This window comes from Geotrypetes seraphini, chromosome 2, assembly GCF_902459505.1.
Source record: "Geotrypetes seraphini chromosome 2, aGeoSer1.1, whole genome shotgun sequence".
NCBI classification, from domain to species: Eukaryota; Metazoa; Chordata; class Amphibia; order Gymnophiona; family Dermophiidae; genus Geotrypetes; species Geotrypetes seraphini.
In genome coordinates this window covers 414,003,837-414,018,584 of record NC_047085.1, presented here as the reverse complement: position 1 = coordinate 414,018,584, position 14,748 = coordinate 414,003,837, and the positions used below count along the sequence as shown (strand labels likewise).

Genomic DNA, 14,748 nt, shown 5'->3' with positions numbered 1-14,748 from the left:
GAACAGGAGCGGCAGCGGCGGCAGAAACCATGGGTGGATGGAGGGAGGGGAAGAATGGGAGGGGAAGCGAAAAAGAAGGGCTATGGAGCAGGCAGGAAAGAGGGCTGCTTTGGAGGGAGGGGTGTGCTGGGGCCAGACAGCAATCGGGGGGAGCAACAGATGGGGGGCCATGAAACATGCAGGCATTGCACAACAGGGGGAAAGGGGGCTGCTTTGGGGGGAGAGTTGTGCTGGGGGCAGACAGCAATCGGGGGGAGGGAGGAACAGAAGGGGGGCCACGAAGCAGGCAGGCATTGCACAACAGGGGGAGAGGTGAAAGGGGGCTGCTTTGGCAAGCAGGGGGAGCCAGGGAGACAGACAAAAAGAAAGACGCACAGACAGGGGACCTGGGAGAGACACAAACACAAAGAATGACAGACAGACAGTGTCCAGGGAGAGAGACAAATAAAAAAAACAACACACCATACATACAGACATCTACTCTAGGACCCGTTAATGTAACGGACTTAAAGACTAGTATCAAATAACATGATAAGTAGTTGAGTTTCTTAGTGATTTAGAGGGAAATTCTACAAATGGCAAATAACTTTAAATTTAAAGCACCTACTGGTGCCTAATGCAAAGTGCTGGAAAAGTGCCTCTGGAGGCACCTACTGGCGCCTAATGCCACTATGGGCACGGCTAATGCCAGAAGTGGCAGTAGGCGTAATTCTCAACAGATAGGCGCCGGAAATATAGGACTGGAAAACCCAGAGGCACATTGTGATTGACACATGATTGGCACCATATAGAGAATCTGGGCCTTAGTCAACTTAGGGCTCCTTTTACAAAGGTGCGTTAGGGCCTTAACGCGCGGAATAGCGCGCGATAAACTGCTGCACGTGCGCTAGCCACTACTGCCTACTTTTAAGCAGGCGGTAATTTTTCGGCTAGCACATGCTAATCTTGTGCGTGCGCTAAAAACGCTAGCACACCTTAGTAAAAGGAGCCCTTAATGTTTATATGCCATTTTACAGTTAATTTTGTATGTTTTCTCATTTTTAGGAAAGCATAATTTGTGAGTTTTATAAGAGCACCTGAAGGTACATCCCCTGAGGAACCAGAGGGCCACCTTAAGGATGGACTGTATATAAGTGCTCAGATACATAAAATACAAGTGCTCATTGCATTATAATTTATTTTCATGAAATGGAGATTGAATCAAATGGTCATATAAAAAATTATTTAAGTACATCTGAAAATAAAATAAAAGAGGTTTTTCAGACCAAAGAATGATAAATAGTCAAAACAGGCTACCAGCTGAAAACATATGTGATTATGTATGGTTGGCCATTGACAACTGAGGATTTTTCTTCCCTTTTTAAATAGATATTTATAATCACTATAGTTTGGAATTTGGGCAGTAGTGTGTGTGTGTGTGTGGGGGGGGGGTTGCTTCTACAATAATAATAATAATAACAACATCAGTGTATATATCGCAGGACCGTGAAGTTCTATGTGGTTTACAATGATTAAAAATGTTACAGATTGAGTAGAACTAACAGAGTTAAAGTTTAGCGGTCAGTTATTGTGGGGAAAGATTGTGCAGAGCAGCTGCCTAAGTATTTTAGGAACAGATATGTTTTTAGGAGTCTCCTAAATTCCCCATAAGTCCCCAGGGGTGCCTGGCAACATTTATCCCAATTTCACTCCTGTGTCTAAAAAATAATTCAGTTAATTTCCATGGTCAAGACACCATATTCTCCATTTGCTATCAGTGTTGATTCAGACTGTCTAACCCCCAGCTGTAGCCTATCTGCCGCTGACCTACCCAGTAATATTTAAAATGAGGAATCAACAATCTACCTTTTCTTCTCTCATCTTTAGGCTGCTTAATGCTATCCTAGGCCACCTGTTATTCTAAATAAATTTTGATACTCGTCAAATGGCTAGCATCTTCCCCCCACCATGTGGCCAGCATCTCCCCTTCCATTCTGCACCCCCCCCCCCCCCACAAGGTGGCCAGCATCTCATACCCACTTCCCTATTTCCCATTCCTTCCCTGCTTTTTGGGCCACTGCCAAAATCACCCTACGTCCTCTCTGTATGGCTCAAAGTGTAAGGAAGACTAAGGTCTGCATGGGCCATGCAAGCATAAACCCACACTCAAGTACTGCTGTATCCCATCCCCTTCAACAGGAAGTCTGCCTGGAAGGAGGTGAGACAAGGCAGCACTTCAGCATAGATCTGTGCTTACAGGTTCCACCCAATCCTCGGTGTTCCTTTCACTTTAGGCTAGCCGAAGAGGAGGTGAGGGCAGCAGAGGCAAGTCTGCAGGGGGAAGCGGAAAGATATCTCATGGACCAGTGCCATACCTCTGCCTCCACATTCTGCTACCCTAGGTGCACATTTAGTCTGTCTAGTGGCATGGCCAACCCTGTAGAAAATCAAGATTTACATTATTTTTCTTTGTTAGAAGGTAAGAAAGGATCTAAGGAAATAGGATTATATTTCCTTATCACTATTAACCAGACTGAATATAACCAAGATGAATATTCTGCCCAGAGCTTTAACCCTACTATATGTACAAAAAGCATTTAATGAGCCTATTATGACAAGGTAAATACTATTAACAATGCCAGATATTCAAATATGATGATAGTCACTTAAATAATGCGCTATATATTTAGGTATCTAGGTACAAACAAGCAATAAGTGGTTTGGTATTTAGAATGGATAATTTAAGTCAGAAATAAATGTGTTACTCAAAGTGTGATGCTGAGTCAAAAAGTAAAATTAAACAGCTCATTTCAGAAGAGTCGGTCTTTAACTGGAAGATCTGTTGGAACTCTGGCTGTGACAGAAGCCACAACCAGAGGAAGGAGAAAAGGAAAGATGGAAAAAAATAGATTAAAAAAAAAAAAGAAGAAGGAAAGAGAACAGAAGACTATAGGAAAAAAAAATGAGAGGGAGAAAGTGAATTGAAGAGGATAAATATGAGTGAAAGATGGCAGAAGAACCCCAGGAACAGAAAGGGATGCTGAAGAAGTTGTCTTTGCAGATACCAGTATAGAAACAGGTTTTCTTGGTCCTATGCATTTGTACTGGGGTTTATTCATTTGTTTTCTGTCCCAGAACTATCTTTTGCCTTTCTTTTATCACCCAAATCTGGCTGGTGTATGGCATTCCTCTTCCACTGATACAAGGAGCCAGCAACTGAAATATTATTTTCTGCAATCATCATTTGCAAGACTGAAACCTCTCCTGCAGCTGACCACAATATGATGGGTCTCCTCTCTCAGATCACATCTATGGCTTTCTCCTTTTACTACTTTTCTTTTCCTGGACTGAACTTTTTATTGCAGTCCTATGGTAAGCAGTACTTCGGGACCCAGTTAAGAAAGAAGTTACTCTCTTCAGCTCAGAAAAGAACACTGTAAACTTTAGGTCTTGATTGTACTATCCCTGATTTGTTTTTGTTTTGTGTTTTTTAATTTAAAATTTTTATTGGTTTTCATGAATAAAAGATTACAGCACAACAGCATCAGCAATAACAAAAGGTAACACAAGCTACCAACAGTTTAATGGTGAAAAACCCATCTCTCCCCAACAAAAAATGTGCAGAACCCATACACTGAGAATTAGCTGTAAACCCCCTCCCTCCCCCCCATTCTTATTACCTCAGCAAGAAAAAGAAAAGCAGTCAGGGATATCTAAAAGAGCATCCAATTTTTCCCCCAAAAGTATAATCTGTATAGAACTGATTAATCCTGAGGCAAGCCTTCGGCAAAGCATAAAAGGCCTTCACCCACCTACTATGGGAACCCGACAAACCCATACGCTCCATGACCTCCTATAGAAAACCCCACAAGACCCTGTCGAAAGCTTTCTCAGCATCGACCGCCAGCAAAACAGCCTTATTCGGTCTCTGATGCGCTTCCCACAGGAGATGTAAAGTATGCCTAATATTATCGCTTACTTGCCTTCTCTGTATGAATTCCAACTGATCCAAGTTGGTCTGACTTGGAAGTACCCTGCCCAACCAGAGTGCGAGCACCTTAGCAAGAATTTTAGCATCTAGATTCAGGAGGGATATTGGTCGATAGGATCCACAATTTTGGGGATCTCTCCCGGCTTCAAAAGAACTGCCACCCCAGTCTCCACCATATATTTAGGAAAGGAGTCACCCATCGGTACCCCATTTGCTACCCTCACAAGTACAGGCCCCAACTGCTCTGAAAATTATTTATAAAACCTGCTGGTGTATCCATCCAAACCTAGGGATTTTCCATTTTTAAGGGTCCTAATCACCCCCTGTACCTCAAGCAAGGTGATTGGTTCATGAAGCATCTCTTGATCCCTCACTGATAACTTTGGAAGAGGCAAGGTATCCAAAAATCTCCTAGTGGTGTCCGGATCCGTCTGGTCCGATTCACTATATAGACGTTTATAAAAACTCAAAAAGCCTGGCGAATAGCAGGGTTTGTAACCTGCAACCCCCCTCTGCCATCCCTTACTCAAACAATAGTAGCTTTCGATTGCTTAATCCATATATATCTTGCCAGTTGGGAACTGGTTTTATTACTGTGTTCATAGATGTTCAATTTAAAATGCTCTCTAATGCGTTCAGTCTCTTCCATCTGATATTGATGAAACTCGTCCCTTACTCTCTGCAATTGAGCCAAGATCAGTGGATCCGGGTTAATTTGATGAGACCACTCTAACCGAAGCAATTGTTCCCGTAGACCAAGGAATCATTGGGTGCTCTGTCTTTTAAGAACACCCCGAACCACCACCTTCAATGCGTCCCACAAGGTCGCATCATAAACCTCCCCATTATCATTACATTCCAAGAAGTGCCTGAATAGTCCTCTCCACCTCAGGCACCACAGGAGGAGCACTCAACATCGTTTCATTTAGTCTCCAATAACCATTACCCCCCTGTGCAAAAGAACCCTGGTAAGCCACCCAGACAGGGGCATAATCCAAAATATGCATTGGCTCTATTTCTGCCTTTTTCAAAGTGTTCCATTAATTCTTATGGATCCAAAAACCATCTAGTCTCGTATATCTGCTGCGAGTGGGAAAAGTAGGTATAATTCCTCTGAGACCCAAGCAACATCCATAAGCTATCAATCAAACCCAAGGAGAGCATCAGGGCCTGAAGAGCTTTACGAGTACCTCTCCTACCCCTGGAGTGATCTAATTGTGGGTCTGGTAAAACATTGAAATCCCCTTCCAAGTACACCGCTCCCTGAATAAATGCAGTCAGATCGTCTTTCAATCCCCTGAAAAACTCAGCTTGGGCTGTAATGAGGCCATAAAGATTTACTATAGTGATAGAGTGTCCCTGTAATATGCCCCTTAACGCCAGACATCTCCCCAACTTATCCCAATACACCTGGTCAATTTGCAGTCCCAGCCCCTTTCTCACCAAAATAGCCAACCCATCTGTCTTTTTACTGGAACCTTCCCCTTGATGTGTCCATGTCAATTCAAATTGTGGCATTCGCAGTAAAGCCGCATCTCTTGGTCTCAAATGTGTCTCTTGTAGTAAACTAATATCCCACTTCATGCGCTTCAACTCTCTAAATACCATGTTCCTTTTCCCCAGACTGTTTAAGCCATTAACGTTCCAAGATTCAATTATTACCTCTGCTGCCCATTCCATCCACTCCCTGCTTACCCAGAAATCTGACACTTCCCCCCTCCAAGAATCTGATCCAGATGTACTTGGACCAGCCATAGCAGGAAAATGAAGTCAAATTGAAGAGGCAATTACTCTCCTTAGCCCTCCTCCCCAATCTCAACCAAAGCACTAGTTCCCACAGAGGTAAAGTGCCTTGTTCCCCCACTCTTACACACGTCCACACAATACCCCTTGCATACACACTCCCCAGCATATATACTCATCTCCACCCACACCCCATGTGAAAAAAAAGAAACAGAAAGAACTTAATAGAACACAGATCTCAGAAACATAAAAACATCACATCTGAACCTGTAAATTCGATCCATAAATCTCAGTATGTATCCCCCACCTTATCCCTCAAGTATTACAAGCACCCCATTGTGCCCATACTCACATCATCCACACCAACCCATCTCGACCCACACTCACAAAGTCCAATCGCCTTAGCCCCCAGTCAGCATAATTCCAATGTCCCATGCGAGACAAGCAGGTTAGAAACAGTACTATTCAATAAGGCATTAAACAATGTCAAGATCCCTGTGATGGTAGTGGCTTTGCCACTCATGAAACTTTCTGCCATCTTCCTTCAGTCCCAACTCCAGGAACCAGAGAGCACCGCAAGTTCTGGTCTGGAACCGCACCACATCCCAGATCTTTCATTGTCATCCAGGCATCCACAACAGTGTTCACCTTACAAGTCTTCCCGTTGACGGTGAGAAAGAATCCAAAAGGAAAAAGCCACCTGTAACGATGCCCCTCGGACTGCAGCACTTGGGTGACCTCCCTAAATGCTCTCCTCTTTTGAAGCATCACTGATGCCGAGTCCTGATAGACTCTAACTGTGATACCTTGCCAGGAAAGAGGGATTACGTCTCACCGTCTATAAAATCCTCTCCTTAAGTAGATAGTCTCTAAAACAGGCTATGATGTCTCTGTTGCCCACTGCCCATGCAGGCCCCAAGCTTCTATGGGTTTGATGTAAAATAGTCGAGGCTACAAAACTCTTGCATCACCTGTCTGGAATCCTTGTAGTGGTCAGTGTCAGGAATTCCTTTAAAATGTAAATTGTTATGTCGCGACCTATTTTCTAGGTCCTCAATCTGTTGTAGATTTTCTAGTTGAACAGTTGCCGTTTAAGCAATGGTTTTTATTAACTTACACCTCCATTGCTGAATGGTGAGACCTTAACCAGAACTGTGGCAGAACGAGACCTGGGAGTAATCATTAGTGAAGATATGAAGGCAGCCAATCAGGTGGAGAAAGCCTCATTTAAAGCTAGACAAATGCTGGGTTGCATCCGGAGAAGCATTGTCAGCCGAAAGCCTGAGGTGGTGATGCCGCTGTACAGGTCCATCGTGAGACCACATCTGGAGTACTGTGTACAGTTTTGGAGGCCACACTATCGGAAAGATGTGCTAAGAATGGAATCGGTTCAACGACTGGCCACGAAGATGGTCTCAGGGCTCAAGGATGTCCCTTATGAAGAACGACTAGGTAAGTTGCACTTTTACTCTCTCAAAGAATGCAGGGAGAGGGGTGACATGATAGAGACGTTCAAATAGTCACTGGCCGCATTGAGGTGGAAGAAGATATCTTCTTCCTTACAGGCCCTACGGCAACAAGAGGGCATCCGCTGAAAATCAGGGGCAGGAGATTCCATGGTGACACTAGGAAGTACTTCTTCACCAAAAGGGTGGTCGACCGTTGGAATGATCTTCCACTTCAGGTAGTTGAGGCCAGTAACGTGACTGACTTTAAGATCAAATGGGATCAACACGTGGGCTCACTTCAAAGAAGAACTTAGAGGGGAGGGTTATTTGAGTGGGCAGACTTGTTGGGCCGTAGGCCCTTTTCTGCCGTCATATTCTATGTTTCTATGTTTCTAAGGGCTCTATTCTGTTCTCGGAGGCCACAATACGACCTCCCAGCTCACCGACTTCTGCCCGATATTAGTCCGCAAGGCCACCATTTCTGCTTTCAAATTGCAAAATCATTGCTCCACATTCCCCGAAACAAGCAGCGCACCCTCCGGTGGGGACACGGTAGGCGTTCCATCGGGAGCCGCCAAAGACTGCTGCACCATCTTTACTAACCCCACCAGTGATCCACTAATGTGCAATCTGGTTTTGACGCCGATGCTCCAGAGTATTAAAAATTTTTGAGTTTCTGCCTGCTCGTCATACACTCCCCAAACTAACTGCATAGTTTGGAGATCCAAATCTCCCTTGGAAGGTATTTCAGCACACTCTGAAATCGAGCCCCAACAGAGCTCAAAAATTAAGCTGCCATGCTTCAAAGTGACATCACTTAAGAACATAAGAAGTTGCCTCCACTGGGTCAGACCGAGGTCCATCTCGCCCAGCGGTCCGCTCCCGCGGCGGCCCATCAGGTCTGCGACCTGTGAAGTAGTTTCTGACCACTTCTATAACCTACCTCAAGTTCTATCTGTACCCCTCTATCCCTTTATCCTCCAGGAACCTATCCAAACCCTTCTTGAACCCCTGTACAGAGTTCTGGCCTATCACTTCCTCCGGAAGTGCGTTCCATGTGTCCACCACCCTCTGTGTAAAAAAGAATTTTCTAGCATTTGTTCTAAACCTGTCCCCTTTCAATTTCTCCGAGTGACCCCTAGTGCTTGTGGCTCCCCACAGTTTGAAGAATCTGTCCTTATTCACTCTCTCTATGCCCTTAAGGATTTTGAAGGTTTCTATCATGTCCCCTCTAAGTCTCCTCTTCTCCCTATCCCTGATTCGTTTCCTTCCTCTGATATCACTTCCATACCTAGCAACTGTGGATTGAAAGGGAGCTTCTTCCCTTTATACTTTTTGCATCCTATTTTCTCTCTTCTATCCTTTCCCTTCCTTCCTTTTCTCTTTTTTATAGCCTTTTCTAGTCCATATCTCTCTCTCATCTTCTTCCTTTTGATTGTTCTTCTTATCCCCTCCAGTGGTTCTGCTCCACATCCTTGTAGTACTGTCTGTAAGTGGCTTAGATAGCCATGTTTGTCTTGTTCTTTTGGGCTAATGTATGCTTGGTTGTATGGCTGGTTAAAATGATGGGGTAATTTTTGAACTGTAGCATAAACCTAGCTTTGGCTAAGTCTAAAACTGCATAGTAAGAAAGGTTTCAACCGAAAACAATAGCACATAATAATTAGAAACATAGAAGAAGATGAAACATAGAAGAAGATGAAACATAGAAGATGACGGCAGAAAAGGGCTACAGCCCATCAAGTCTGCCCACTCTGCTTACCCACCCCCTGTCTATGCCCTAATGACCCAATTTCCTTATCTTGACCCTCGTAGGGATCCCACATGGGTATCCCATTTATTCTTAAAGTCTGGCACGCTGTCTGCCTCGATCACCTGCATTGGAAGCTTGTTCTCTCTGTGAAGAAATACTTTCTGGTGTCGCCATGAAATTTTCCGCCCCTGAGTTTGAGCGGGTGCCCTCTTGTGGCCGAGGGTCCCTTGAGAAAGAAAATATCATCTTCCACTTCGACACGTCCCGTGAGGTACTTAAATGTTTCAATCATATCTCCCCTCTCCCTACGTTCCTCGAGAGTGTAGAGCTGCAATTTGTTCAGTCTCTCTTCGTACGAGAGACCCTTGAGCCCCGAGATCATCCTGGTGGCCGTCCGCTGAACCGATTTTAATTCTGCGCACATCTTTATTGTAATGTGGCCTCCAGAATTGCACACAGTACTCCATATGAGGTCTCCCCATGGCCCTAAACAACAGCATTATGACTTCAGGCTTTCGGCTGACGAAACTTCTATTGATACAACCCAATATCTGCCTTGCCTTAGATGAAGCCTTCTCCACTTGATTGGCAGTTTTCATGTCTGCACTGATGATTACTCCTAAATCTCATTCTGCTGAAGTCCTAGTTAAAGTTTCTCCGTTCAAGAAGTACATCCTGCATGGATTTCCACTTCCGAGGTGCATGACCTTACATTTCTTAGCATTGAAGCCTAGCTGCCAGGTTGAGGACCATCTTTCCAATGTAAGCAGGTCCTGCGCCATATAATTCTTTAAACTGCATTCACTTACTATATTACATAGTTTGGCGTCATCGGCGAATAGTGTTATTTTACCTTGAAGCCCTTGAGTCAGATCCCCTATGAATATGTTGAAAAGGAGTGGACCCAGGACCGAGCCCTGCGGCACTCCACTGTTCACCTCCGATGTTTTAGAGAGGGTACCATTAACTACCACCCTCTGAAGTGTGCCACTCAGCCAATCATTGACCCATGCAGTTAGTGTCTCTCCTAACCCCATCGATTCCATCTTGCTTAGCAGCCTGCGGTGTGGGACACTGTCAAAAGCTTTCCTGAAGTCCAGGTACACGACGTCCAAAGACTCTCCCAAGTCCAACTTTCTTGTTACCCAGTCAAAGAAGCTGATGAGATTGGATTGGCAGGACCTACCCTTGGTGAATCCATGCTGACTGGGATCCCGAAGATTCCCTTCATTCAAGATCGTGTCCAATTTGCTTTTAATTAGTGTTTCCATGAGTTTGCACACTATTGATGTGAGACTCACCGGTCTATAATTCGCAGCCTCTGCCCTGCAATCCTTTTTATGCAGAGGAACGACATTAGCTAATTTCCAGTCCAGGGAAACTTTCCCCTTACTTAGGGAGAGATTGAATAGCTCAGCCAACGGTTTCGCCAGGACATCGCTCAATTCTCTGAGCACTCTTGGGTGCAAATTGTCTGGTCCCATGGCTTTGTTCACCTTGAGTCTTGCCAGTTCACTGTAAACTTCACCTGGTGTGAACTCAAAATTCTGAAACGGGTCTTCTGTGCTTTGTGTTGCCTTCAACTGCGGACTGTGTCCCGGTGCCTCACAGGTGAAGACTGAGCAGACGTATTCATTCAGTAGTTCGGCTTTATCGGAATCTGCTTCCACATAACTTCCGTCCGGTCTTCTAAGGCATACTATCTCGCCTGTGTTTCTTTTTCTGTCACTAATTTTGCATACCTAACACTGATGGAATTCTTGCCAGGTGCTCCTTGCTGAAACAGAATCTTATTTTTAAAATGGGGCTAGGCCTTTAACCCCCGTGTCTGATCTGGCTCTGCAACAGACTGAAACTGACTGCTGCAGAGAAAATACGTTCTTACTTCATCTTGGGACACTCAGTTTGTGACCAGTCTCTCAGAATTTGAGTCTACTAAGAAAGTACCAAGAGGGACTATACAAACAGCCACTGAAGAAATTTATATAGTAGATTAATCAACACATTCAACCTACATTTCTAAATATGTCATGTTATAGGTTCTTGGGTTACTAATGAGTCAAAAGAATAACTGAAGAGAAGGGATAAATCTCCTAGGAGAAGAGGTCTCAGATTATGAGTACATGATGGAAATATATTTTGGTAAGTACCTTTGAATGTGAACTATTACCTTGTGAATAAAAGGATCTAGTTTTTCAAACCTTTGTTTCAGCCTGTCTTGATTGTTTGAAGTGGTCATATCTAGTCTGAGGAGGTACATTGATTTCTTCACTTTCCACTCTCAAGTATGGGGGATGTGTATAAAAAGGGGAAGAGTGGTTCACTGATAGATGTATCTAATCAACCTCGTAGAGTATAGCTTCATCTGAGGAGGTCCCCAGCATCACCTGTTTGACCACACCCCCTAGAACCCAGTAATGCTAATACAAGTAATGCAGACATTGGTTTGAATCCACCTACCCAACACAATCTTACATGTATTAACAGAAATGGTTCCCAAACATTCTTATATCATGGTGCTCATTAAGTCATTATTTCATGGCGCCCCAGGCCACACACATTTCCTCGCAGATCTTCCTCTCCCCCATTACACTCCTACAGCAGTGTGGAGTCCTACCATTGCTGTGGTGATGCCCAAGCCCTGCTAGCTGAAGCAGTCCACTGTCCAAGCTCCATGCTGCCTAAGGAAGTTGATGGCATGCTTCAGATGCCAATGCCGGCACTTTCACACAAACTCAATTCAACAAGGGTTTTGTACTTCCATACCATGATCTTTTAAACTGGGGATGATCAAAAGCCAAACTGGGGAATTCTATAAATGATGCCTACATTAGGCACCTCTAGGCACCCTAATTGCAGCCTCCTAGCGACACCTAAGTTCGGGATCAGCGCCCAATTTTTATTTTTTTAATTGTCTTAATCGGCATGGTAATTGACCACGCTGGTTTTCAGCCAAACAAAAAAATCATTATTAATCAATTTAAAAGTTTAGCAATGCCTAAGTAGAGGCACCCTCCCACGCTTAACAATGGCAATGTTTAAAAGTAGGCATGGTTATGGGCAGAGAATAGGCGTGGTTGACTTAGGCATCATTATGCATCTGACTTAGGTGCTGTCAAATTAGAAGAGTGAAAAGCTTGCCTAATGGAGTGGCACCTATGTCTAGGATACCTATCATGCATAAGTCCACTTTGGCATGATTCTATAAACAGCACCTTTTTAATTCACAACCACAGGTGCCACTTGGTGTCGTTTATAGAATTTGACCCAAAATGTCTACTTTCAATTTGCAGCGTTCTACTCACTACAGCTTGGCGATTCTGCTTCAGCGTTTATTTGGACAGTGTGTTATCAATAAGTGTTTCTTGAAGAAGGTGTTATTTCACTATGCTGAAACAGGGATCCTTGGGACTATTTTAACATTCATTTGTCTCAATAAAAACTAATTCTGGTTGATTTAGATATCCACCTTGTCTTTTCTCTGTTGGTGCATCTGTATCTCAAGACAAGGTATTCTTCTTTTTTTGTCTGCCAAAATGTCTACAAGACATTTTACTGTAGGAAAATGAGAACTTAATTTTAGCTGATGGGTACGTCTATTCTTATATGACCCACCAAATAAATGACCCACCAAAGTATATGTAGAGATGGGTCCCCTGAGAGTAGTATCGTTTCTACAGATTTCTGTCACAGAAGACAGGGGAGACCACTATAAAACGCTACTGTAACTGGTAACATGCAAATGTAGAATAATTACACATTGTTTCAAAAGTAATAGGGAAAAATGAAAAAGTTACCTGATAACAGACAACCAATTCTTCGATGAGCCATCAAGCGTTTTCTAACAGCATTTTCAAATAGAAGTCGAATGTTACTTTTCACTGTTTCCAGGTCAAAACCTAAAGAAGGGGGATATGAAGATTTAGGGGGTAATACTCAGACAGCTTGTAATCAAAAAAACTCTGGTCAAACTACTGTAACCTTGATTAGGAAAACCCAGGGGTTTGTTGTGAAAATTTAAGGAAAAGGATGCTCGCTCCTGCCCGGTACACCACTGGACCACCAGGGATTCAAAAATGTACACGCGGGGAGGCGGGAGGGAGGTATAAAAATTGTCAGAGTCGGCCAGGTCTGAATACGTGAGGGATCCCTCCTGTCCCGGTCCACCAGGTCATACAACAGGCCGGTGGAGGCCTGCAATAAATCTGGAAGGGGGGTGGGTGGACACTTACCTGAATAGAAGATGAGACCTCCATTTTTGGGCCATTGCATAGTATGGTTTAATATTAAGAGGGCTCATTCAAAATCAAAGGTTCTAACTTTGTTCGGATGGGGGATTACACCAAGAAATTGTTGTCTGGATGGGAAAATCTTGTCACAAACCCTCTGCAGCGGCGGGCTGTCGTGTGACAAACACAAGGATTCTGGCGTGTCCCCTCTAACCAGGGGTACCTTCAGGACTTTTCAGGTGGCTCTAGGCGACCGCCTAGGCCTATGAGAGACAAGGCAAGCAAAGAGTTTCCAAATATCACCAGTGAAACCAAGTTCTTCAAATAGGAATATGATGTTTATTCTGACCCAGAGGTCAAAAAGATGCAGCATAAAACAAAAATCACTTTTGCATTTCATTCAAAAATAAAGTCAATTGTAAAATAAAGATATCACAAAACAGCAATCTCCTGTAGTTGGTTATTCCTGAGATCATGTGCTCTGACTCAGGATTGCTTTACACTGGTGTTCACTCATAATTCAAACTTTCTCTCAGCATTAATATCAAAGGCATGTAACAGCAGATTTCAGCAGCCCAATAAAGTTTGAAATAAACCTTTGCTGTAAATCCAAATTAAACCAAAACTCTTTAGGCAATATAGCTCTTGCAAACAGATCAGCTTTTCCCTCAGCTCACTCGTGCAGGCAAAACAAACAGCTGAGAGAGATAAGCTAATTAGCTCCTCAGGAACGGGAGCCACAGCAGGATTTCCCAAAGTTTAAAACACAAACTTAAATGTTCTAACTTGAGCTTCTTGTTCCCAAACTTGACTTTAAATCCATCCAATAGTTTAGGATTCTGGTAAGTATTATTCTTCAAATAGGAATATGATGTTTATTCTTAACCCAAAAATACTCATAAAGTCCAAACCTATCTCACATTCTTCAGGCTTGTTTGCACAGCAGAAAAACTAAGGCAAAAGGGAAAAAAAACCACAAACCACTAATGGTTTCCAAGTTACTCACTTTCTTCATTCAGTTTCCATACATTCTGTCTGGCTCTCTAGCATAGGGCCAGCTACTTGTACCTCCATGCTTTCCACACGGTCTGGAATCTGGAAGTTTGAAGTGGGAAGGATTTCTTCCAAATCCTGCATGGGCCAATCTGGCACGGTTGTCTCTCCTGCTCTGCTCCACAGCTCCTCACCTGCCTTAGGCTGTGGGAGTGACTCACCCTGGTCACTCGCTCCTCCTCCTCTCCCTGCTGCTTGTCTCAGCCTGCTTTTAAACAGCTCAGAGCCAATTCCCTTCAGCCTGTAGCGGGGGATGGGCTTTGGCTCTAAAGCAGCTTTTCTCTGCCTGGGTTTATCTAATGCAGCTATATTCCTTGTGGCTTCTCTAACTGCCCTAAAGCCCGGAGGCTGCTGTTGCCAGTCTGCCTGCCTCTGCTCCAGATCACTACTGCTCTGATCATAGGGGCAAGGGAGGTCAGCCTCAAGTTGAGCGCCAGAATCAATCTGATCAGCTCTTCTGCACCCGATCCTATTAGGGACCGAACTAGTGCTGGTGCTGGGTTTGTCACATTCTGGAAGTAGTGAAAATGCAGTGGGCAAAACTGAAAGGAG

General features: G+C 43.9%; 1 protein-coding gene across 6 annotated transcripts in view; it reads right to left on the bottom strand.

Moving 5' to 3' along the window:
* Window positions 1-14,748, bottom strand: part of ASNS (asparagine synthetase (glutamine-hydrolyzing)) — a 213,017-nt gene that overhangs the window by 79,245 nt on the left and 119,024 nt on the right. For all 6 annotated transcript variants that reach the window (XM_033931030.1, XM_033931033.1, XM_033931032.1 and 3 more), the window contains one exon: window positions 12,712-12,813. In XM_033931030.1, the coding sequence (XP_033786921.1) occupies window positions 12,712-12,813 (102 nt within the window). The remainder of the gene's footprint in view (window positions 1-12,711; window positions 12,814-14,748) is intronic.